General features: G+C 35.6%; 1 protein-coding gene across 2 annotated transcripts; it reads left to right on the forward strand.

Annotated features, from left to right (window-relative positions):
* Nucleotides 1–515: 515 nt before the first annotated feature.
* On the forward strand, nucleotides 516–22,446 carry LOC103997765 (sister chromatid cohesion protein PDS5 homolog A). Of its 2 annotated transcripts, none has more exons than XM_009419093.3 (33): nucleotides 516–821; nucleotides 3,317–3,520; nucleotides 3,633–3,814; nucleotides 5,025–5,151; nucleotides 5,244–5,462; nucleotides 8,469–8,685; nucleotides 8,775–8,920; nucleotides 9,006–9,151; nucleotides 10,929–11,078; nucleotides 11,192–11,240; nucleotides 11,320–11,508; nucleotides 11,724–11,906; nucleotides 12,348–12,502; nucleotides 12,647–12,773; nucleotides 12,852–13,001; nucleotides 13,093–13,158; nucleotides 13,282–13,418; nucleotides 13,786–13,903; nucleotides 14,032–14,166; nucleotides 14,264–14,463; nucleotides 15,037–15,193; nucleotides 15,367–15,510; nucleotides 17,095–17,175; nucleotides 17,298–17,921; nucleotides 17,990–18,094; nucleotides 19,973–20,052; nucleotides 20,323–20,374; nucleotides 20,856–20,942; nucleotides 21,040–21,077; nucleotides 21,396–21,464; nucleotides 21,538–21,704; nucleotides 21,799–21,950; nucleotides 22,040–22,446. In XM_009419093.3, exons 1-33 carry the CDS (start codon nucleotides 729–731, stop codon nucleotides 22,073–22,075), a joined length of 4,785 nt encoding a protein of 1,594 aa, XP_009417368.2. In that variant the 5' UTR covers nucleotides 516–728; the 3' UTR covers nucleotides 22,076–22,446. The 2 variants fall into 2 exon arrangements, with proteins under 2 accessions (XP_009417368.2, XP_009417369.2); XM_009419094.3 differs by having other exon boundaries at nucleotides 534–821; nucleotides 13,096–13,158.
* The last annotated feature ends 412 nt before the right edge of the window (nucleotides 22,447–22,858 follow it).

Here is a 22,858-nt window from a genome sequence, read left to right on the forward strand (position 1 = left end):
ACTCTCCCTAACAATACCACGGGAGATAAATTGGTTCATAGTTCAAAGAGTAAATTAATTCATTGATTTTGCTTTGTTGTCATTATGCTATAAAGCGATTTAATCTCCAAAGTGAATTTTCTTTAAATTCACTTCTTTTTTTCTTTTTACCTCATATCTATGCGTAGTAGTTAGTCACATTTTCCGTGGATCAAATTAATGTATTTTAAGTGCTTGTCACATTTAATTAGCATATGGTTGATGTTTCTCTTCATTTATTTATTAGGTCAAACGAGTCGCGAGGGCTATTCAGGTAATATCAGCCAAGAGAAGGGGGCAATTGCGTACGTTTGACAAGGCTTCGTCAACGCCTCTCCGGTAATATTGTGGAAGTAAAGGGGGCGATTTGCAAAAACGGCCAAGTCAAATTCGAAATATAACACGTGTCGCCAGGAAAGTTGATGATCTCCTGTATGCTGTTGGGTAGAAACATGGCATATCCTCGGCCGCTGGCAAAGCCCCGATGGCTAAGCCTTTGGGTCCTCGTGATCTCTCTTTCTCTCCGTGCGATCGAAAAGATCGGGCCAGCTCAGTTCCCATTACACCTCCCCCTGTTTCCCCCATCATCCCGATCTCGCCGTGTCGGGGTATTTTGAACCGGGGGGATAGCGGAAAACCTAGAAGAAGAAGAAGAGGAGCAAGGACAACGAGCTGCCAGCGCCCGCTTCGTCGCGGTCCGACGGGCAGAAATGGCGCAGAAGCTTCAGCAGCAGCTGAAGGAGGTGGGATCGAAGCTTCAGAACCCTCCCGCGTCGAAGGACGCCCTAATCAAGCTGCTTAAGGTCGGTATCCTAACTCGAACCTTGAGAGCTTTTGCGTCGGGTCGTTCTTGTTCTAGGTCGTGGTTTCTAGGGTTTTGGAGTCGAGCAGTCGCACGAGGCTGGAATTAGGGTTTGTATCGGCTGGGAAGTGGAGCTGAACGGAGATTTTGGAACCCAGTCACGTTTTGGTTAACGAAAATGTGGTCTTGGCGTGTTTCAGATTAGAAAGTTTGCATCTTTCGATGCAAGGGTTTTTAATTGTAGCGAAAAATGTGTTCTTTAATACCATTCTTGACTTCCTGTGGAGCGCATAACTTTATTTTCATTAACCTAGAAATCAAAGTTGGAAGAGCCCAGACCTTCTGAAGAAGATCATTGGAACATTTTCCTTGATCTGACTAATAGATATCTTTGCAATTGCATCAGTTATATTGGAGTGTTTAAATAGGTTGGTTTCATCAGCGGTTTTGCGATATTGTTTTACCAGTCAACTTTCTGAGATTTGATGAATGCATCATGGATGTACTTAGGTTTTAACTTATTGGCAGAAAGATTACGAAGTATAGATTCACTTTCTGTGCTACCTCAGGATTTTTGTTGGTGATGAGCTATACTTGATATCTGGATGTTTAACTGTCTGGCTAATTGCGTTCAAGGGTGATCACAACAACAATCTTCCTCTCCCATAAACCTTTTTTTAATATACTTTGAACTCAGGCGTAGCATATGGTTCTGCATTGTTGTTTCTAATTTCTAATAAAAAATTCAGTCTGATTCCATCCAGAGTTGTTATCAGTTTGTAAGTTTAGTCTTTAATCTTTGAGAGGTGTACTGTTGTGATTGGTGACAGGACAACTGACCAGAGTTTTAGTTCACACTCACTTTGCTTTGATGGACATTCATGGAGATGCATAGCGTGTTCCAATGTGGTCCACATACCACAAGCCTTTATAGCTATGATATCATGTTTGACATGAACAGTGTCCAAAAAGCATGTGGGCGAAGCACCAAGCTAGTATTTGAAAGTTCTCTTTCGGATAGTAGCAACATTCATTAACCAAAGCCATAGCCCTGCCCATACTCGATATAAGACTATTATAAGGAATCATAGTGCATATCTGCAAACTTTTGCGTTATTATTGACACATGTTAACTGAATATGCATAAGCAAAAAAGTTAACATTACATAGCGGTTCATTTTGGTTAATAAGATTGATAACCTGATTAAGGACTATTTTTAACGTTAAAATTTTAACTAGAACTTGAACAAGCATAGGAATTGTCCATTTGTCATTTAAAGGCTCATATATAAAGCAATCCAATTGATTTTTCTCAAACAGTCAACAATATAAATGATAATTAATGGTCGATAGTGGTTTCACCATTATCCTTTTCTTCTTTGCATGCCTTGAGGAAAAAGATTTCCTTTTAGTATTTCAGGTCTCAAGAAAAGTGCAGGAAAAAATAGGGCTTTTGAATGTGATTGTAAAGTAATATAATTCCAGTTAACTTGGAAATTGGCACAATGATTTTTGCCTAACAACAACTGTTTGGGAGATTTTCAAAGAACTTGGATATGTTGAATATTGTAGTTCTCATGGGCTTAACCGAATTAGAAATTAGATCTATCAAGGGCTTTTTTGCTTAAGCAAAAATTTATACCATGCTATAAGACAACAACCCATAATGCGATTCATTTGAAGTAAACCAAGTCCGGGTGAGAGAATTGAAATTCAGGTTGATTTTGGGTTATAACCTGACACTATGTGTCTTGGCCTTATTGAGTCTACTCACTCAAGTAAAAGATGATCAGTACAGAACTCTTCACATGTATACATCTGATAACTCTTACTAAGCCGTACATGGTACATTAAGGTCACTTGAACAAGAATCACAATGCCCAAAACTATTTGGAGTTGACTATATTGACTGTTTCTTATCATTAATCTTTATTTAAAGAAATACCACTAGTCAAGCTAAGAGTTATCAAATATTTAGGTTTTCCTCTAATTCTCACACCACTAGTTGTAATCAACTCAAATTGTCTAACCGAGGCAACTATAAGTATCCTTAGTACATTCTGATATAACATATCGAATGGCTTCATTCTCATTTTATCATCCGTTGGAACTATATCTAATTGTTCACAGATTGAAACATTGCTTATCTTTCTCTTTCTGTAACCAAACAATCATCAATATCCTCATCTTGGTGACACCAAGTAATTAGAACTTAAAAAGAAGTAACATGATTTGGGCTTTGGCTTTCTCCAGTTGTTTTAGTGTGTTTCACCTTCTGTTCATTTGAAAAATTGATTTTTATGCTTCTTTGCTCCTAGAGGCAAGACTATGTACATTGAACCTCTCCAAGCCCCATGTTTGTGAGTTCAGGCTCTGGTCTTTCCTTTAGCTTTACTATGAAATAATCAATCTTTAAGGTGTTGTCAATGCTTCCCTCTGCAATAATGCAAGTGGAGATTCAAGTTGTCAACTAATTATTTTCATTTGGATGTGTAGCAAGCTGAAAATTGTCTATCTGAGATGGAGCAGTCACCAGAGCCTTCAATCTTGGACTCGATTCAGTCTTTTCTTAATGCAATTGCAAAAAAAGAATTGTTGACACATCAAGATCGAGATGTCAAAGTTCTCGTAGCAACTTGTGCTTGTGAAGCCACCCGAATAACGGCACCAGAAGCTCCTTACAGTGATGATGTTCTGAGGGTTGTTATCTTACTGTGTAGAGAATTTTTGCATTGGAGTTTAAAAATAAAATAGTGTTCATGCTGAATTACATTTTGATCTCTTTCTTTCTGATTGAAATTTGTTCTTGCAGGATATGTTTCATTTGATTGTTGGGACTTTTGCTGGATTAGGTGATATTAGCAGTCCATCGTATGGGAGAAGGGTTGTTATCCTGGAGACTCTTGCTAAATACAGGTCATGTGTTGTAATGTTGGATCTTGAATGTAATGATCTCATACATGAAATGTTCAGAACATTTGTTTCTGTTGTCAGGTGAGTTAACATTTGACTTTGCAGACATTTTCCTTGTAATTAGATTGTGTCTTGTTTTGTTCCCTACCACCTGTGCAAGGATGATAAGGCAAACTAAAGATCAGAAAGTTACCATTAGATTTCATTCTTATTCAAGCATAGAAAAAAAATAAAAAACTTTAAATGGTGTTCTTATACGAGTGGTAAATCATCATTTGTTAATCAACAAAGAATCAAGATTCAGTGCAGTACTGGATTCCCACTTGAGCAATTTCATGTGAAGAGCACATGGGAAGAACAAAAAACTATGATGTAATATAAAACATATAGCTAATGGTTACACACTTGCATCAGTCGTAAACTGTTGAGGAAAAAGGTTTTTCTAAATCAAGGTAGAAAGCTGATCGAATTGGTAGATTTTAGGAATTGTAAGGTCTAACAATTCAGATTTTCTTCGAGTTGTATTTGAATTTGCATCTTGTTGAAAGTTTATGTTGGCCTATGAAGCAATTTTAGGATTCATGAGAGCCAAGTGTCACAGGAAAAAAATATTGCTGATCCTGAAGAAGTTTGGCCCTTTCTTATCAGCATAGTAGGGATTGCCGACTAAAGAAGTTTGGCCCTTTCTTATCATGAGAGCCAAGTGTCTTGTCTGGACAATTTCTAGGTAAAAGTCATACTCGTATCTCTAGGATTATTGCATTAATAAACCTGCATGTTTTAATTATTAAGGCTGGGTTGGGAAGCATGGCAACTTCCAGATTTTCCTGTTGGCTCTAAACAATATTTAATCCAAACTGAAATATAGATATTCGCATCCATAGTGAAACAAGATGGTGACATTTTGTCACAAGTTGCACCTTAGAAAGTCCCTTCTATGTATGTCTATGGTTTCCTGTCCATTTTCTATTATATATGCTCTCTTAGACAACCTAAATCAATTTCAGGTTACACTGTTACAGCAAAGGACTTTGTATACGACACTTGGTCACCTGTTGCATGATGGAGAAAGCAATGAAATTTCTGTAGCATTAATTGTATGAATTGTAATATTTAGAATTGGTTCTCTTAAGAATTAACATCATATATTTTTGAATGCTTGTATCATCTGTATATACAGTTGGATTATATTATCAAGGGATGAATAGAATTGGTGTGCAATCATCTTTTGAACAAGCTGAATATTTATCATTTGCTATCTGCTTGACTTATGATAACTTACAATTTGCAGCGATGATCATCCCCAAAACATTCTTACATCAATGCAAACGATCATGATCCTTATTCTAGATGAAAGTGAGGATGTACAGGAAAATCTTGTAACTACCATACTTTCAGCTTTGGGCCGTAAAAAAAATGTAATCCTTCTTATTCTACTGGATTCTTCCTTTCAGTTATGGAACATTTTTTTATATCTTATTTAATAAATGTTTATAATTTATGGCACTAGGGGTATTCTATGGCTGCACGGAAGCTTGCAATGAATGTTATAGAACATTGTGCAGACAAACTTGGACCATGCATAGTGCAGCTTCTTGTGTCTTCACTGTCTGACGACAACAGTTATTTGGATCGTTCACTTGATCATCATGAAGTCATCTATGATATATATCAGTGTGCACCCCAAATTCTTACAGGCATAATTCCTTATATAACAGGCGAGTTGTTGGTATGTTTCCATTCTCTTGACTATATATTGCTGATTATTCTCACTATGTTCTTTTTTGAAATGCCACTTCCAACAACATTTGACAATTGATATAGCATTTATATTTAATCTATACAACCGATATCTTATTTCTGGGGTTCAACTTGACTATAATCATAACTAACTTTCATATGTCCTGTTTATGATGAGGGTGAGCCTTGGTAGTATGGTAACATAGCTCCTTTGTTGTTTGGATGATTTGAGTTTGAATCACAGAACAAACAGTTGCTTGCTCTGACAGGATCGCAATTGCATACATTGACCCTCTTGGACCCCATGTTGATGGGAGCCTTGTGTACTAAGTCATCCTTTTCTCGTCCTGTTTGTTTTGAGTTTTGAGCACCATGTTTCTCTGACATTGAATTTTTGGACTCTGTTAGAAGTTAGAACTGCTTTTTGGTGTTAGATGTGCATAGATTTCTCTTGCCTCTCCGCATGCGAAATTTTTGGACACTTGGCTAGGTTGTATCTGTTGCTACCAACCAAGGTTTGAAAGATAGAATCGAGGTTCAAAATCAGCAACAATCTTTGTGATTGTAAACTTGCTGGATACTGTCAGGATATCTGCAGTTTTGTGGAATTGATGTAGGATCATTGAGTACGAACTCTTGGGATCAGTGCAATTCATTGGAATCAATCAAGAACTATTTAAACTGGAATAACCCTGGATCAGTTGGAGTTGTCCAATCCCACTTGTTTATTTGCCCAGCGTAGTATAACCCCTAGAAATTAGGATATTTCAGACTGGTTATATTCTATCTCAACTCAGATACATAATAAACTATACCAGCTTTGGCATTGACCTTGGCAATAATGCACTTTTATAGGAAACTTTGATCTCGTCAACAGTGAACTAAAACTCATGCAAAATTTTATTAAAATTTAGCAAATCGGAAAGTTATAAGTCAATAGCTTCAGTGTGATTTATGATTTTTTAGTAAATTAAAGTCAATATGGTTCTGTGAATCATTCGCTAAGCAATATCATGTGTCATGCGAGTGGTTATTCACATTGATAAGATGACGTGAGCTCCTTAGACTAGGGTTGTGTTGGTTGGTTCTAGCTCCAGAACATAGCTTCTTATAGCAGAGGTTGTCATGTTTGTCTTCTACACTCTTTCAAGAATAAGGGAATTTGGAGTAACACTCTTTCAAGATTTAAGGGAATTTTGAAGGAGTGCTCAAGCACAAGGGTGGATCTTTCTATTCAAATCATGACTTTGCTCAAGCTCACTATACAGACTAAATTACCCTGATTCAAGCAATAGTGTGGATCTTTTATTGCCTCCATTTTCTTTCATGACCTGAGCCCAAATCATGACCTTTCCAGAGAAATTCAGGGATGATTATTCACAAACACAGACTACATGTTAGTTACATCTATCATGAGATTGTTTGGGGTGTACAATCCCCCTATTCAAAGTATTGACATTCTCTGATAGGTTCCATTAGATCACCATGATCCACTATAAGTAATATTGAATTTTAGGAGTGCCACAAGCTCACCATGCTGCTGCCGTTGTCCATGTTGCTATCATTGCAATCAAAGATTTCTAACATGGCTCATATACAGTGGGGAAATAATCCTTTGATATCACATTTTTCAGAACTCAAGTAAATTACTAGCCTAATAATCCTCATCCAACATTGTTCAAAGTGCCTTATTACAACTATTCAAGTTATCAAACTCCTAACTCTTATGTACGTGTAAATGTGATCCTTTTTTCCCTAATGTGGAACTAGTGTCCATACACGAATTTCTGGTGCTGTTGTAAGATGAAATCCAAAATCACCTCTGTAATTCTAGTGGTGGATTAGTCTGTGGTTCTTTGTCTTGTCACACACACCAATCATTCCCATCTTGATGCGTGTTAACTTTATTAAGAACTATTGGTGTTACTTCTAGACCATTTAAAACAATTGACATAACCTATTAATTCAATAACTTATGTTAAATAGGCTTCAACATACGGCTTAAGAAGCTTAAACCTATATTATCACTAACATTTTAATCACGGCATGCCAACCCTCCCAAAATTCTAGTTGTGGGACTGTCAAGGTGTCACATCACTCGTTTAAGAAATTTTCACTAGTATTAGTGCCAAACAACTATCAGAAAGCTTGATCAAATGTTCCATGGAAATTTTCAATTTTATGACTACAGTTGACTACTTGTTTTCTGGGTGAAGGCATATGTAATGATGCATTACTCTTGGCATCTATTAGAGATTATATTCGTGTATCCAGTCTCATGAAGTCTTCAAACCAATCATGTATGAAAGAAGCTACATGTTCGTTCGTAGAGGGACTAGCCTCACCTTTTATGGATCTTAATTTTCGAGATACTTCTGCGCATCTTTGATGGATCTCAAATTTTCACGTTCAAAAAGTTATGAATTAATTAAAGATGTCAGTATGTTATTAATAATATAATAAACATTGCCTAAGAAGGAAATGCATAATGAAGTATGAACACACAAATTTGCACACAAAATAACTTCTTGCAATGTGGCAGCCCAAATTCATTTCTTGTCTTTCCATCTTTGTTAATTATTTTATTATTTTTAATTTGTTTATTATGTTAAAATATTATTTCTTTCTTTTTGTAAGCCATGAGAACCAAGTTTGTGAATTCTTACTTAAAGTTATAAACTCTTTGTTTGTCTTCTAATGTTAATGATATCTTTTGAGGATGTCACTTCTTTTTATTGTTAGTGAAGTTTTTTACTTGGTCGCCACCTTTTAGACATCAAATTTATGATGGATAACCAAAAGAAAACTGTTGCATATTTTGTTATGAATTTATTTAGTTTGTAAGCCTTGATGGTATACTGAGAATGTTACATTATTTAGTTCCATCGTCTTAGCTTAACTCACTATAATTAAATTCAACTGGAAAGCTTTCTAAAGGTTTTTTAGATGGTTATTTTATTTATGATTCTGATTTTTAAACTTTGAAATTCTTTAGACAGATAAGTTAGATATTCGGCTTAAAGCAGTTCATCTACTAGGAGATCTATTTTCTTTAGCTGAAGTACCTATCTCTGAAGCTTTTCACCCAGTCTTCCTGGAGTTTTTAAAGAGATTGACTGATAGAGTAGTGGAAGTCCGCCTGTCTGTGATTGAACACTTGAAGAATTGCTTGATTTCAGATCCTTCCCATCCTGAGGCTCTCCAGATTATAAGTAAGGGGCCATCTGTCTGTATATTTTATCTTCTAATTTATTATTCTTCGGAATAATTGGTGATATGCATTGTGATGTTTATCTTCCAGAGGCACTTTCTGATCGAGTGTTGGACTACGATGAAGATGTTCGCAAGAAAGTTGTTGCTGCAGTTTATGATGTTGCTTGCCAATCATTAAATGTCATTCCACCCGAAACTGCCAGTCTAGTGGCAGAGCGTATCCGAGACAAATCTGTTTGTATTTCTTCTCTTGTTGACAACTATTCTTTTGTATTTTATGATTGATTTGTTGACCTGTAACTTTGTTAAAATGTCTTAGTTGACTGTAAAGAAATATACCCTGGAGAGGCTAGTTGATCTGCATCGACTCTATTGCTTGAAGAGCTCTGATGGTTCAATACATATTGAGGATTATAAGTGGATACCTGGGAAGATATTGAGATGTTTATATGACCGTGATTTTAGGTATGGATAAAGGAATCTTATTCAAAGTATTGATAGTTCTGGTTGCTAAAGAAGCAATCTTAACTTGCATATTTATTATTAAAGTTTCTTTTGTATATCAATTGGCATGTGCTTAATCATACTTTTACTGCATGTTTCATTGCTACTTTTTATTGCTTTGTCATGTATGCTCAAACTGCAATAATGATGAGTTCATAATCATCTACCTTTTTTGGCACTATTATCTATCATCAATACCACCTTAGACATTCTCCACCTCTTTTCTGACTCTTCGAACTATATTCTAGCTCTTTTCATTTCAAGATCATGTGCTTAGTCTTATGCATCCATTTTGTTATGTTAAAAATGAGAAACTTTGATACAAAGCAAAACGATTCTGCTTCCAGAATTTCAAATAATAATTTTTGTAGGTTAACTAGATTTCAAAGAATTTTGAAGGAATTGATTTAATTGCTTATTTTAGTCATTTGTGGGATTGTTTCTTATTACAAAATTATATTTTAGGTTCATACTTTTTGAAGCTTTGCAACTTCTCCATACAAGAATTGTTAATATTATAAAAAAAATGCAGATTGGCACATTGGTAGACTTTGTAAGATCTCAAAAAATTCCCTTTGAAATTAAAAATTGAGTTCGTTAATTCATAAAGTTGAGATTATATATATATATTGCTTTGAATAGAAATTGATTCTATTTTGAAGATATTTTCTGGTTCTTGTTACGTATATTTCAGTATCGACTATCAGCATTTATTAATTGAAAATATTATAATTGAGGCTTCATTAAGTTATTATTTTTAGCAGTTACGTTGTTTACCGTGCCCTTGCTTCTTTTGTGGTAAGTATACTTGATATTACAGTTAATAAATCCAATGCAATCTGCTAAGAGAAGTTGCTTCAGTGATTATCTTGTTAGGTGATCACCAAGAAAAAGAGGTTTTTGTATAATTAAACATGATAACATACTCCTGAAGTCTGAGCTTTTCGTTATTTTTTTTTTGTAATCTTCAATAGTCAAGGTTTATTGATTCTTAATTTTTTTTTCTTCTGTTTTTGATGTAATTCATAAGTTTCGGAAAACCAAAAAATTCACCACCAAAACCATAAAGCTCACTATTGTTGTGTTTTTTCTTTTGGAGATTCAAAACATATCAATCATCAATTTATCCCTGAAAAAAAATTAAAATAGTCACTGGAAATTAAATATGTGGAGACTTAGTTGTACTCGCCATTGTGGCCTTTGGATCCGTCTCACTGCAACAAAAGTTACCATCAACCCGAAAGCAATGACGATCAATGATCTGGAACAGAGTTGGTTATAGGTGTATGTCATGTGGGTCACTTGGGGTTGTACTTCTGGTTTATAGATCCTAGGTCTATTTGAAACTTGTAATTTACAATTATTGTAAATACATTTTGCCTTTTCACTTTTTATTTCTGGATCTGCGGTAAAACAAATCTAAGACATGGTTTTATTATTATAATGAACGTAGATGATGGCCATCCTAGGAGTGAGTGGCTGCAAAGATGAACTATTGTTTTAGTGGTTCATGATATAATTTGGAGGTATATTGCCATTTTCATCTACATAAGTTAGTAAGAAACTGTTAGTTTTTTTTCCCTTGTGAGCTTCAAGGTTCATGGGATGCTTTGCCTTGACATATTGATGTGAGATGTTCCTATTTGTAGAAAAAAGTGCATGAAAGTATTTATAATCGTACAACCGACAGTGCCTTGGTCTTCGGAGAGAATTTAAGGTTTTATGCAACGTATTGCAGGTCAGAGGCAATTGAACTTATCCTTTGTGGATCTTTGTTCCCACCTGAGTTCTCAGTAAAAGATAGGGTGAAATATTGGGTAACAACTTTCTCAGTGTTTGATAAATTTGAGGTGAAAGCTCTTGAGCAGATTCTTGCACAAAAACAAAGGTTTGTATAAGTTTCAGCATGGTAGTTAAGTGATCGTCTCTCTGTTCAGATAGAACTATCTAGTTTGTGATAGTCTGTCCACGGATTTCAGGTGATTTCCTCTTGGATTGCAGGTTACAGCAAGAAATGCAAAAGTATCTGTCTCTCAGACAGACATATCAGGTTTGCATATAGTGGAATCTTACAGTGATGTTAGTTTGATTTCATGATGTTGTTGAGAATCAGTCTTGGTAAAATGCAGGAAGATGCAGCTGAACTCAACAAAAGAATTTTTGGCTGTTTCAAGGGTATGTCTCGCCTGTTCAATGACCCTGTGAAGACCGAGGAGAATTTTCAGTTTCTCAATCAGCTAAAAGATGCCAATATTTGGAAAATCTTGACAACACTTCTTGATCCATCCACTCATCTACACCAAGCATGGTCATGTCGGGTAATTACCATTCAGATTATTTATTTGTATGCTTTAGAAACAATTATAACATTGTTGGATCCTGTGTTTTGTTGAAATGGTTTGAAGCTAGAACTTGTTGCTTTTCTTCACTCGAATATCTATACTGAAAATAATATGCAGCATATTATTTTCATGTCAACTTAATGTCAAGATGGATATTAGGAGAAACTGTTAAATGTTAAACTATATTGCAGGATGACTTGCTAAGGATCCTTGGAGAGGAGCATCCACTCTTTGATTTTATGGGTACACTTTCTTTGAAGTGCTCATACCTGCTCTTCAACAAAGAGTACGTCGTGGAGATACTCTCAGAAGCTGATGAACAACAATCTGCAGGAAATGCAAAACTTATTTCTTCATGCATGAACCTACTTACGGTAGAATATACTTTAACTGCTGCCTTATATTTCAGATTCAGATGTTATGAGCTGTATGAATAGTTTGAATCTAATTTTCTTGCACTTGTAGTTTATCCCTTTAAAACATCTGCATTTACTAAGATGGAATACAATCTATTCTGATGTTTCCAAATTCAATTAGTAATTTAAGCAAGGAAAATACTCCTTATTGGATTAAGCACCTTAATTAAGTCAATGATACTTGCAACTAGTTTCACGCCATTTTCAACATTGAGAATTTTGCTGATTTCAGGCTATGTTATTCTCAACATTGAGAACTTTGCTGATTTTGAACTCTTGTTTATATCCGGATTTTTGATTTTATGATACAAAAACATTCTTCAGGAAAAATTCCTGTCTGACTTTCTGAAAAATTGTTACTTTGGAAATCAATTCTGTAGCTTTAATTCAAATATTTAGGTTATTGCATGTTACTCTCCCTTGCTTTTGGCTGGATGTGAAGAAGATCTCATTCGTCTTCTGAAAGAGGACAATGAAATAATAAAAGAAGGCATTGCTCATGTTTTGGCAAAGGCTGGCGGCACTATTCGTGAACAACTTACGATGGCATCAAGGTATACCTTAGCCACCTGTTATTGAATTTACAATTTACCTGTGACTTTTGTTCTTTGTTTTGGTTTTACCATCTATCTTTTTTACTCCTTGTGAAAGCTTTGAATTCTATTCACACAATTTTATTGTTAATCGATAAATTGCAGTTCAGTTGAACTACTTTTAGAAAGGCTATGTCTAGAGGGTACCAGGAAGCAGGCAAAATATTCTGTACAAGCCATAGCAGCAATAACTAAAGATGATGGTCTCAAGTCACTCTCTGTTCTATACAAGGTTGCATTGGTTACCCTTCATAAAAACTCCCTTTCTGATGGTAGCTAAACTGAATGAACTTTCTGAATGACTTTACAGAGGCTTGTGGATATGCTGGAGGAGAGAAGACACTTGCCAGCCATTTTTCAATCTCTGGGATGTATAGCACAGACTGCTATGCCAATTTTTGAAACTAGAGAGGATGAAATTATGGAGTTTATAATGAATAAAATCTTGCAGAGCAGTAATGTATGGCTTTCTGACCCAGTTTTACATTGTTCTATGCATTCTAATTTCTGAATGATTCAAAAGTTCTGTCTAATGTTTCTTCTCTGTGCAGAAGGCTGATGAAGTTTCTTTAGATGATACTGAATGGAGTGAAAGGTCTGAACTCTGTTTGATAAAGGTTAGTAAAGGAAACTCAATCCTCTGCACTAGAGTACTAGGATTCTTTTAGCAGCAAAAATCTAGCTTTGTACCTTGTGTATATATTTTTGATGTTTGTCATGCTTTTGCCTGCGTTATGCAGATATTTGGCATCAAAACATTGGTTAAGAGCTATTTACCTGCCAAAGATGCTCATTTGAGACCAGGAATCGAAAAACTTTTGGAAATTCTGAAGAACATACTTTCTTATGGGGAGATTGCACAGGTTATTATATCAAGGTAATGATTATAACTCAGGTTTGAAAAACTGGATGTATTAATTGCTTGGGACTGGTATCTACTGGTCCAACCATGAACCAGAACACAGACCATTGGTTATTGTACTGTTTGGTTTACACTGTTTACTGCCTGATATGATATGGTTAGCTTAGCGGGTGTACCGTCTGGTTTGACTAGTAAAATCGGGGTACTCAGTGGTAAGTCTGCCACCCGATACTTCTATTATTAGTTTTGTTTCCTTTTTTTCTTTTTTTGATCGAGATTTAGAACCTTGATTAAACTACTAATTATTTATCCTATATAGGCCATATTTTGAGGCCTTTTTTTTGGCAAAATTTATCTGCTAGAGTATAATATCTTCTTGCAGTGATGTTGATAAAGCTCATATGAGGCTTGCTTCAGCAAAAGCTGTTCTTCGGTTGTCAAGACACTGGGACCAGAAGATACCTGCTGATATTTTTTACTTGACTTTAAGAATTTCACAGGTAGATTATCAGTTATAGCAGAAACCAACATGATTTTTCTTTTCTTTTTTAAAGTATATGCTAGAAATTAGGCCTTTTATTTGTTTATATTCTTGACTGGAACTTACTTTTCTACATCATTGATTTAGGATGCCTATCCTCAATCTAGGAAATTGTTCTTGAACAAAGTTCATCAGTATATCAAGGAACGGCAATTGGACGCAAAGTATGCTTGTGCCTTCTTACTCAACATTAATGATCGTCTCTCCCTAGAGTATGAAGAGGTCCGACTTTTGTTTGTCTGGGTTTATCAATATTCAATACATTGGAACAAAGTCATTGTTCTTTAAAATAAGACCCTTTTATCATATTTTCCACCAGTGTCAACAAAGTCTACTTGAACTTGTACAAATATGCCAGCAAGTTCGGATGCGGCAACTTTCTGCACAATCTGACATGAACACTACAGCAGCTTATCCAGAATATATTCTTGCATATGTGATCCATGCCCTTTCGCATGATCCTTCATGTCCTAACATTGATGAATGCATGGATGTTCAGGCATTTGAGCCTACCTACTGGTATGTCACTTCCTTTTAAAATTGAACTAGTTGTTCTTTATTATACGTCACATTTGATGATCAATATTTGTGCATCTGTCCTGAATCTTGTACTTGTATGATCTATTATATGCTCATTTAGGGTCACTGCATGATCTTGTTGGATATTTGCATATTTGGACCTTGCTATTTATCATGAAAGTCTCCTTCTTCATGCTAGCTTTTCCATCACTCCGTGTAGTAATCTGTATTGGAGGATTGGGTAACATGTTTCGGAAATTTGATGTGATTGTCTTTCATAATTTCATAACATATGAACCTTCTTGTAAAACATTGTTAGTTTCTGAAGGAATCCCATTTCTATCTGGTGACCCATTATGCATGATCTATTTACAAAGTCTTTATTGGGAGCACCATTTTTTTCTTAAATCTGGTTGGCTGCCTTTAATCATTGTGTGAAAATTAAGAAGTAAAGATGACAGTATTTGTGTACTGATTTCAATAATAAATCCAGCATTACATGGTCTTATCAGTCTAGGAGATTAGGATTAAGAGACTTTTTTAAATATTATGCTAATATTTTGTAGCTTCCAGGCGGTTGAATCTATTTCTTTCCTCGCTGTTGCATGGTGATGAAGGTAGCCAATCTGGTGCTTTTCCAAACCAGAGAAAGGAGAGTTATAATGCAATATTTTCTATCTTCCACAGTATTAAGAACTCCGAGGATATAGTTGATGGATTAAAATCAAATGTAAGTGATTTGTTAAGCCATTTATTGCCATGGCTTTCTCATGTTGTAAAACAATTTCGTACTACAAACTCCATTGAATTGCCACTTAGTCCTGTAACTTCTTTTTATTTATTCACTTTTACCATGTTTTATGTGTTGTGAACTGATTTTTGCATTGGGTGGGAGATATACAGACTGTACATGCTATATGTGATCTTGGGCTCTCAATTGCGAAGAGAATAGTGTCCGAGAAGGTGGAGGTTTCAGGATTTGATACCGTTCCTTTGCCATGTATGTTATACAAACCTGTTGACAAAAGCAAAGATGAAAATGCCATGGTTAGTATTTCCCGGTTAAACACTTTTCCACCTTTCCCAAGAATTCTGTATTAGCAAGGTCCTAATTTTACTTTATGCACTTTTTTTCTGGATTCCAATGAATCATTGTAAGTCTTCTTGTTATCATGGTCTCCATATTTGCGCATACTTACTTTAATTTCCTGGCTGAGTGAGCAGTCCTTAATGCTTTATAATGTTCAATGGAAGCATTCATTCTTCATGGATCGGGAATAAACATCGATGGTTATTTTTTGAAACTTATGGTAGGAGAAAAAATCATTAATCAAAACAAATATCATATGAAAAAGATTTTTTTTTTTCTGTGGACATGGTAAGGAGCTTTATTTTGTTGAAATAATGGATTGTGTTTTAAGTAATTAGTACATTTAAAAATATAGAATAGACAGCTATAAAGTGTGTAAGGGAGGTTAATGTACATAATCTTACACCTATAAGCAGAGAGGCTATCACAAAGACTTGAAGTTTGGTGACCTAGGAGCTACCTTATTGTTGTAGCAAAGCTTGCCTTCTAGCTAGAACTTGTGATAAATTAATTAGGGTCATTGTTTTAATTATGATACCTAATGCAAACAACACTAAATAATCTAAGAATATTTTCATCTCATCTAAAATCGAAAGTCGACTTTAAAGACAATTCTCACGAGAAGTGCCAACAAAGTATCTTTAACTATCCTAAATATTTCCGATCTTGTCGATAATTTAATATAATTGAATACTTATGAAGTTGTGTATCCAAGAAGTAACCTACAACATGTGACAAGCAATTCAGACTTAAAAGTACCCATGCATAGTGGTTGTATAATATTCATGGAATGGATGCTGAAGTGTCAACAAAGTATCTCTAACCATCCTAAGTATTTCCAATCTTGTCGATAATTTAATATAATTGAATACTTAGGAAGTTGTGTATCCAAGAAGTAACCTACATGTGGCAAGCAATTCAAACTTAAAGGATCCATTCTTAGTGGCTGTATAATATTGAGGGAATGGATGCTGGTGTGTGGAATATTTGATGCATATACCATGCTTGAACGATGTACAATCACATAGTTGTGAACTCCCTTATGCATCCACCCCAGTTGTTGATGTTCAACTTGGATGCCAAGGAAGAAAGTATTCATGTCACATTATGATTCTGGTTGTTATGGATCTGTGTTATTCATCAGGCTTTCATAACATCAATGTTGCATTCACTGCCTGTCTTTATTATATTGAAATCAATTTTCATCTAAATGCTGAATTGTCATAATTGATGGACATATGTAATCATTATCTTTTTATCCCTTCATTTATAGATGCTATGGAAGATAAAACTAATAGAATCAACTGTTTGATAACTGATGAATTCTTCTCTTTGTTTGCCTGGTGGAGGGTCTCCTAAATAGAAATTGCTTTCACTAATGTAGCCATTGTATAGTATACATCTGGAGCATTTAAGAGGCAAACTTCAAATAAAAATTATTTATTTAGAATTTGATAAATTATCCAACCATTTGTAAATATACCGGCAGCTTTTTTGTATACCACAATTTTTCTATATTAATTGTGCAATTTTCATTTTAGGATGATGACAATCAGACATGGTTGACTAGTGATAGTGCCTTGGCCCATTTTGAAGCTCTTAAACTTGAACACGAGGAAAAGGTCTGTGTATCAAAGTTATGAGGAAATTAGTTTGCATAGTTATCTTTCATTAAAGTAATTCCGCCATCTGCAAATTTATATTGATCGTGACTCTACCAGTTTCTTTCTATGTGGAATTCTAGGGTGATTCAGGTGCTGCAAAGGATGAAATGGTCTTGGAGGAGAATAATGGAGATGACAGTGAAGTTCCTCTTGGGAAGATGATGGAAATTCTTAGATCTCAGGCAGCCAGGAAGAAGAAAAAGAAAGCTGTGAAAAAGGATAACTTACCTTCTGTTTTGGAAAATTTTGAAAATGACTTTGATGTTCTCGGAGTTGTAAGAGAAATAAATTTGGACAATCTTGAACGAGTACAAACCACAGAAATAGACAACTTGGTAGCAGATATTGAATGCAAAAGTGCAAAAATGGCTGATAAAAGTAATGATGAGAAATATATGGTATCTCCAAAGAAAAAACAAGATGGACCTAGCATTGAGGCTGTTGTGCCTGCTACAAAACGCAGAAGGTCAGTTTCCACATATAGGTCAAATTCATTAAAGGGTCAAAAAGGAAACACAAAGGTTTCTCCCCCAGGGTCATTTGGCAAAGATGAGGCAGTGCATTCTTTGGTGGAACAAAGTTTATTTGAGGACATGGCTGAAACTACTACACACTTGCTAGTCTCACCAGGTATCTCATCAACAAAAGGAAGGAAAATTGCTGACAGATTGCATGTTGAAAAGGCTTTGAACAGTACTCCAGAGGTAAAACTTCATCTTTGCAACATATCACCTTGTGCTACTTTAAATTGTGGGTATGGTATATGTTGCAGAAATTGGCCTTGTCAGAAGACAACAGAAAGAAAGGTGATCAATCCAAAAGCTTAACTAGTTTAACTAAAAAGCGTAAAAGAAGAAGCATTGCTGGTTTAGAAAAGGTATGTCAACTTAGTTTATATGGCCATCATTTAAATCTGTGCTGCTTTTTTTTTTCCTTTCTTCTTTATAATCATTCTCTGTGCTGTTTACTGGGGTTTGCATTGTGATTATTGTTGTCTCATTTTTTCATGCTTAATGCAGGATTAGTTCCTCAGTCACAATATATTGGGGGAATTATAAGTTCTTAAACATTGTATTTGTTTATCCAATTTTAATGTTTCTTTGATTAAGATGGCATATAATAAATACAAATTAATAGTAAAATCTCCACAGTAGGAATGAACTACCAGACTGATGTATACTATGCTAGGATGGTATAATTCGTTACACTAAATAATTAGTGTACTCCTAGAGTATAATACTTTAGTACTTGGTAAAGTAGTACTTTTATGTTTGGATGACATGCCATGCTATTTTTACAATTAGCTGGCTGGTGAATTGCCAGAAAAGAAGGAAAACAGAGAACATAAGAAATCTAAACTTTAAAGCATGGTCCTTATAGAAACCAAATTATTCACATAGATGGCTAGATGATCTTACTTCTGGCCTCTGGTTTAAGGACATTGTTCTAGCTGGACCTGGATGTATCTTTACCATATCCTTTTCTTTGGTGACCGATGCTTTTAATCCTGGCCAGACACTTGTTACCCTTATAGAACTGTTCCTTTTTTAATAGGATTGAACTGGTTCTTCATATCTTATGACCAACATGGCTGGGAACCAAACTTGGGCCCGAAAGTGCCTGGAACTTGAACACTTGCCCCATGCATGTTCGAAAGGCCTGATAAAATATCGAGACTGAACCATGTTATTCCGATGTCCCAAAAATGCCTGATAAATTTAATGCTAATATCCTTTGTTGTAGATATTTGTATAGTTATTGAAATTCATTCACAGGCTCTTAGCTGCTATGTCTACATCATGGAAATTATTACATTGATGATACCGGATGCAAAGGTTCACCACAACTAATTGTTACGCACCCATGTAATTTGCATGTATTAGCAGGATAGATAGTTATCAAACATTTTTGTTATAAACTTATAAACATAGAGGGAAGGAGAACTTCTTGTTTTTGAGCACTTTATAACCCTCTTGTAAGTATTCATATTCTTGTGTTCCAATATATTGCATAAAGTTATTATCATGCTATACCTTTCTTTCTCACTCTTACTCCATTTCCATGCAATAATGTATGAAGCTTTATTTGTCTAAAGTCTAAACAACTACAGATAGCATTCACTCCAATACAGCTTTCTCATTAGATGTAAATAAATGCAGGACACACATCCAGAAAATTAATTGGAAATTTGGGCATGATAATTGCTTAGATTATTACTACATTGAGGTCAATTCGTGTCTAGTTAGTTAATATGAAACTGCTATGCGGTCAAATAATCAGAAGACTGTAGAATATTTTGTTGTATTCATTAAAGATCAGGATTCCAATTTGTAATGTCACTTGATTTCCTTAATACTATTCATAAAACTAAAAGATATGAGAAAAAAACAACAACAGGTGACCCACTCTTCACTTAATCATCAAATATATAACTACTGAAGCATAACCTGAGGATAATGTTTGTGCAGATAAAGATTCAGCAAAGGTGCAGCACATCTATATCTTTCTCTATGCTTTTATTATTAGAGTTTGACTCTTGAGGATGGAGTCTTATTCATGTTAAGACAGTAAAGCATGAGTCATTTGTCTTTATATACTGTGTCATGTCTATAATCATTTGTACATATGAGTACCATGCATGTCTCCAAAATTGTGTATGATATTTGTTTTAAGCTTTCGTCCTTTATCATAGATAAAACTATAGTTTTCTGCTATTTAAAAGGTCATAACATTAACCTACTATCTATGTGTGCAGTGTTCATCACACATAAGTCAAATAAGTGATGCTGAGTTGGTTGGATCAAGAATAAAGGTTTGGTGGCCACTGGATAAACGGTAAATTTTTTAGCATATGAAACTTTTACGTAGGTATATTACTGTAAATCTTGCTGTGTCTATTACAATGATCATGCCAAACAATCTAATGAAGAGAGTATATTACAGTAGTATGTAATATATTTATTACAGTAGTATGTAATATCTTGCTGTGTATATTACAGTAGTATGTACTTTACATATTACAGAGAGCTATTGTACTAGAAAAATTAAATTTCAAAACATTTATTTCTAATTTTTCTCACCAGAAACTGATGCTTCTTTTTCCAGGTTCTATGAAGGTCTTGTACATTCTTATGATTCAGAAAAGAAGAAACATACGGTAAAAATCAACTGAAGTTGCAGTTTTCATTGTTGTGGATGTGCTTTTGGGATCATCGAAATGTCTGAGGCCAGTGCTATGAATTGGTTATGCTTGCATAGTTAATAGGTTCAAACTTGTGTTTTATCTTTGAAAGAAAAAACTATTCCCAAATATGGAACTATCCGGTCCCACAATGAATTTCCCTTGAAGTTCAATTACATCTATTAGGTGATTGTAATTACTTCTCCCACAGGTTAAATGTCAAAAATAATTGTGGGCTGATCAACAGGTAGAGATCCTACATGCGGATGCTGATTCTGCACATATATATGTTTCGTCAAATCAACTTATACCATTTTTTTTCCTTACCAGACTCTTGTTTGTCTATATGCTTTTTTGTGTCCTTGTGTTGCTAGTTCTATCTAAATCCTATATTATTATTTCAGATTTCAAATGAATTAGAAGTTTCTTTTCTTTAACCTGTTTACTTGTGTTATAGATACTTTATGACGATGGTGATGTTGAAGTGCTTCAATTAGGCAAAGAAAAATGGGAAGTTGTCAGTAACATTCACACTCCTAGAAAGGTTGGATCTTTGCACTTGTTTTTATTTTCTGTACCTCATTTTAATCCATGAATTATCAAAGTTTTTGATACGTTGTTGCTTGTTCCGTCATTTGTAGAAAGAAAATACTCGACATACACAAGCAGTGAAAGACAAGTGAGTTCACCTACCATTATTATATTATGTAACTGTGTTTTAATTAATAGAAAGTTTGCAAAATACTCAGATCACTTGACATAACATATAAAGAACTGCAGGTCCATCTTTGCTATTCTCTTTCATTCATAACCTAAAAAGCTCAAGGCCATAACCTTCCTGTCATAGAGATTATGCATTAGTAACATCTCATCAAGAAATGTCGGTGTTTTCCTCTTTAAGTATGGAAGTTCATCCATTATTAGCAAATATGTGAACTTTACTTCATAGTAGCTTCTGTTTGATTGTTCTTTTTTCAATCATTGGATGCTGTTGCAGGTCACCTGAGTCTATAAATAACAAAATTTACCATTCTGATTCAGAGAAAAATAAGGATACAAGGAAGAAGTAAGCATAATCCTTGTTTTTTTTGTCCCTTTGCCTGTGAAACAACTTATTTAGTGGAAGGAGAAATGGACAGGTCTTCCTCATCCAACTCAAGGAAAAAAGGTCCTACCAAAAAACACGTAGGGAAAAAAAGCAAAATCGTGTTAAAGAGTAACAGTAATGCAGATTCTAGTCTGGACAGTAGGGGTGACTCTGATGTATCAGATATCCACCCTCGCTCCATGTTCAATGATGTCACTGGTACGTCCGCATTTGTCAGGAATTATATGACATTTTCCTTGCCACTAACAGTTATCTTTTCTCGTTGGTTGTCGATGCTTCCCTTTTTCTTCAGATGGGCTTGAAGAGAAGGAAGCCTCACCAGACCCAGAAGTGGGAGTCGATACAAAAGTGGGATCAAAAGAGTTGGATGACAAGTTATCAAAGGAAGAATCACCAGATCATTCGAGTTCAGATGGGAAGGATGACTCAGACGATGAGCTTATCGTATGTTCTTCAGCCCTCCAATTCCATCTCTGAAACTCGAATCTCAACCATGTTCTATTCATCGCCATTAAAATAAACACATGGTGCAGAGTGCCTGGAAGCTACGAGCCGGGAAGTCCACCTGAATCTTCAAAGCCCACCCTCACCTTTGCCGAGTCCATTTTGTGGTTTCCCGTCTCCTCACATGCTTTCATTGTCATGCCACAACTGACGTTCTTGTAGGATGCCTTGGTGAAATGGCCCAAGAGATGGTGATACTAAGACATGGATATCGAGACAAAAGCTCTGTAAAATGGCATATTGTCAGCGCAAGTTTATCCACCGCTTAAGATTTTAGTGTCTTGTTGACATGAACAATGGAACACTCTGGGCATTATTATGGATTTGCGATCCAATTCGTTGTATTGTGTAGCCACCAATATCTTCTGCCTGACATGCAAATAACTAACATACTAATGATTCTGAATTAAACTGCATAGTTAGAACATTGTTCGTATATGTGATCTCACGTGGATTGATGCATGCTTGTTGATTTAGTTACATGGATAATTGTAGGAATTGTATGGGCCGAGAGGCCCATTCTAATTGGACCGCTGTAGATGTTTTATAGATGTCCGATGGCCCGGTCCGGTCCGGTCCGGTCGAATACAAAGGGGTTGGGTTTGACGTGGCCAGGTCAAAGCGCCATCCGAGCCATCGCCCTCGATCCTCGTCCCTCGCCCCTCGCCCCTCGCCCCCGTCGCATTCCCCGTCCCCATTTTCTAGCCCGCGGCGTTGGAGCCGCTGACACCACCACCACTTCCTCTTCTCCTCGGACGGCCACCGCGGACTGCAGTTCCCATTCTGCCACTTATGATGGTTAGTTTCGCTCTTAGTCTCTTGTTGCATCGGCTTCTCTCTTGATCTGC

This window comes from Musa acuminata, chromosome BXJ1-9, assembly GCF_036884655.1.
Source record: "Musa acuminata AAA Group cultivar baxijiao chromosome BXJ1-9, Cavendish_Baxijiao_AAA, whole genome shotgun sequence".
NCBI classification, from domain to species: Eukaryota; Viridiplantae; Streptophyta; class Magnoliopsida; order Zingiberales; family Musaceae; genus Musa; species Musa acuminata.

Excerpts from the sequence above, each read along its gene's own strand:
- LOC103997765 (XM_009419093.3), top strand. The coding sequence starts at position 729 with ATGGCGCAGAAGCTTCAGCAGCAGCTGAAGGAGGTGGGATCGAAGCTT. Across the intron at positions 13,002-13,092 it reads AAATCTTGCAGAGCAGTAAT|AAGGCTGATGAAGTTTCTTT; the intron begins GTATGGCTTTCT and ends TTCTCTGTGCAG. Across the intron at positions 21,705-21,798 it reads CATGTTCAATGATGTCACTG|ATGGGCTTGAAGAGAAGGAA; the intron begins GTACGTCCGCAT and ends CTTTTTCTTCAG.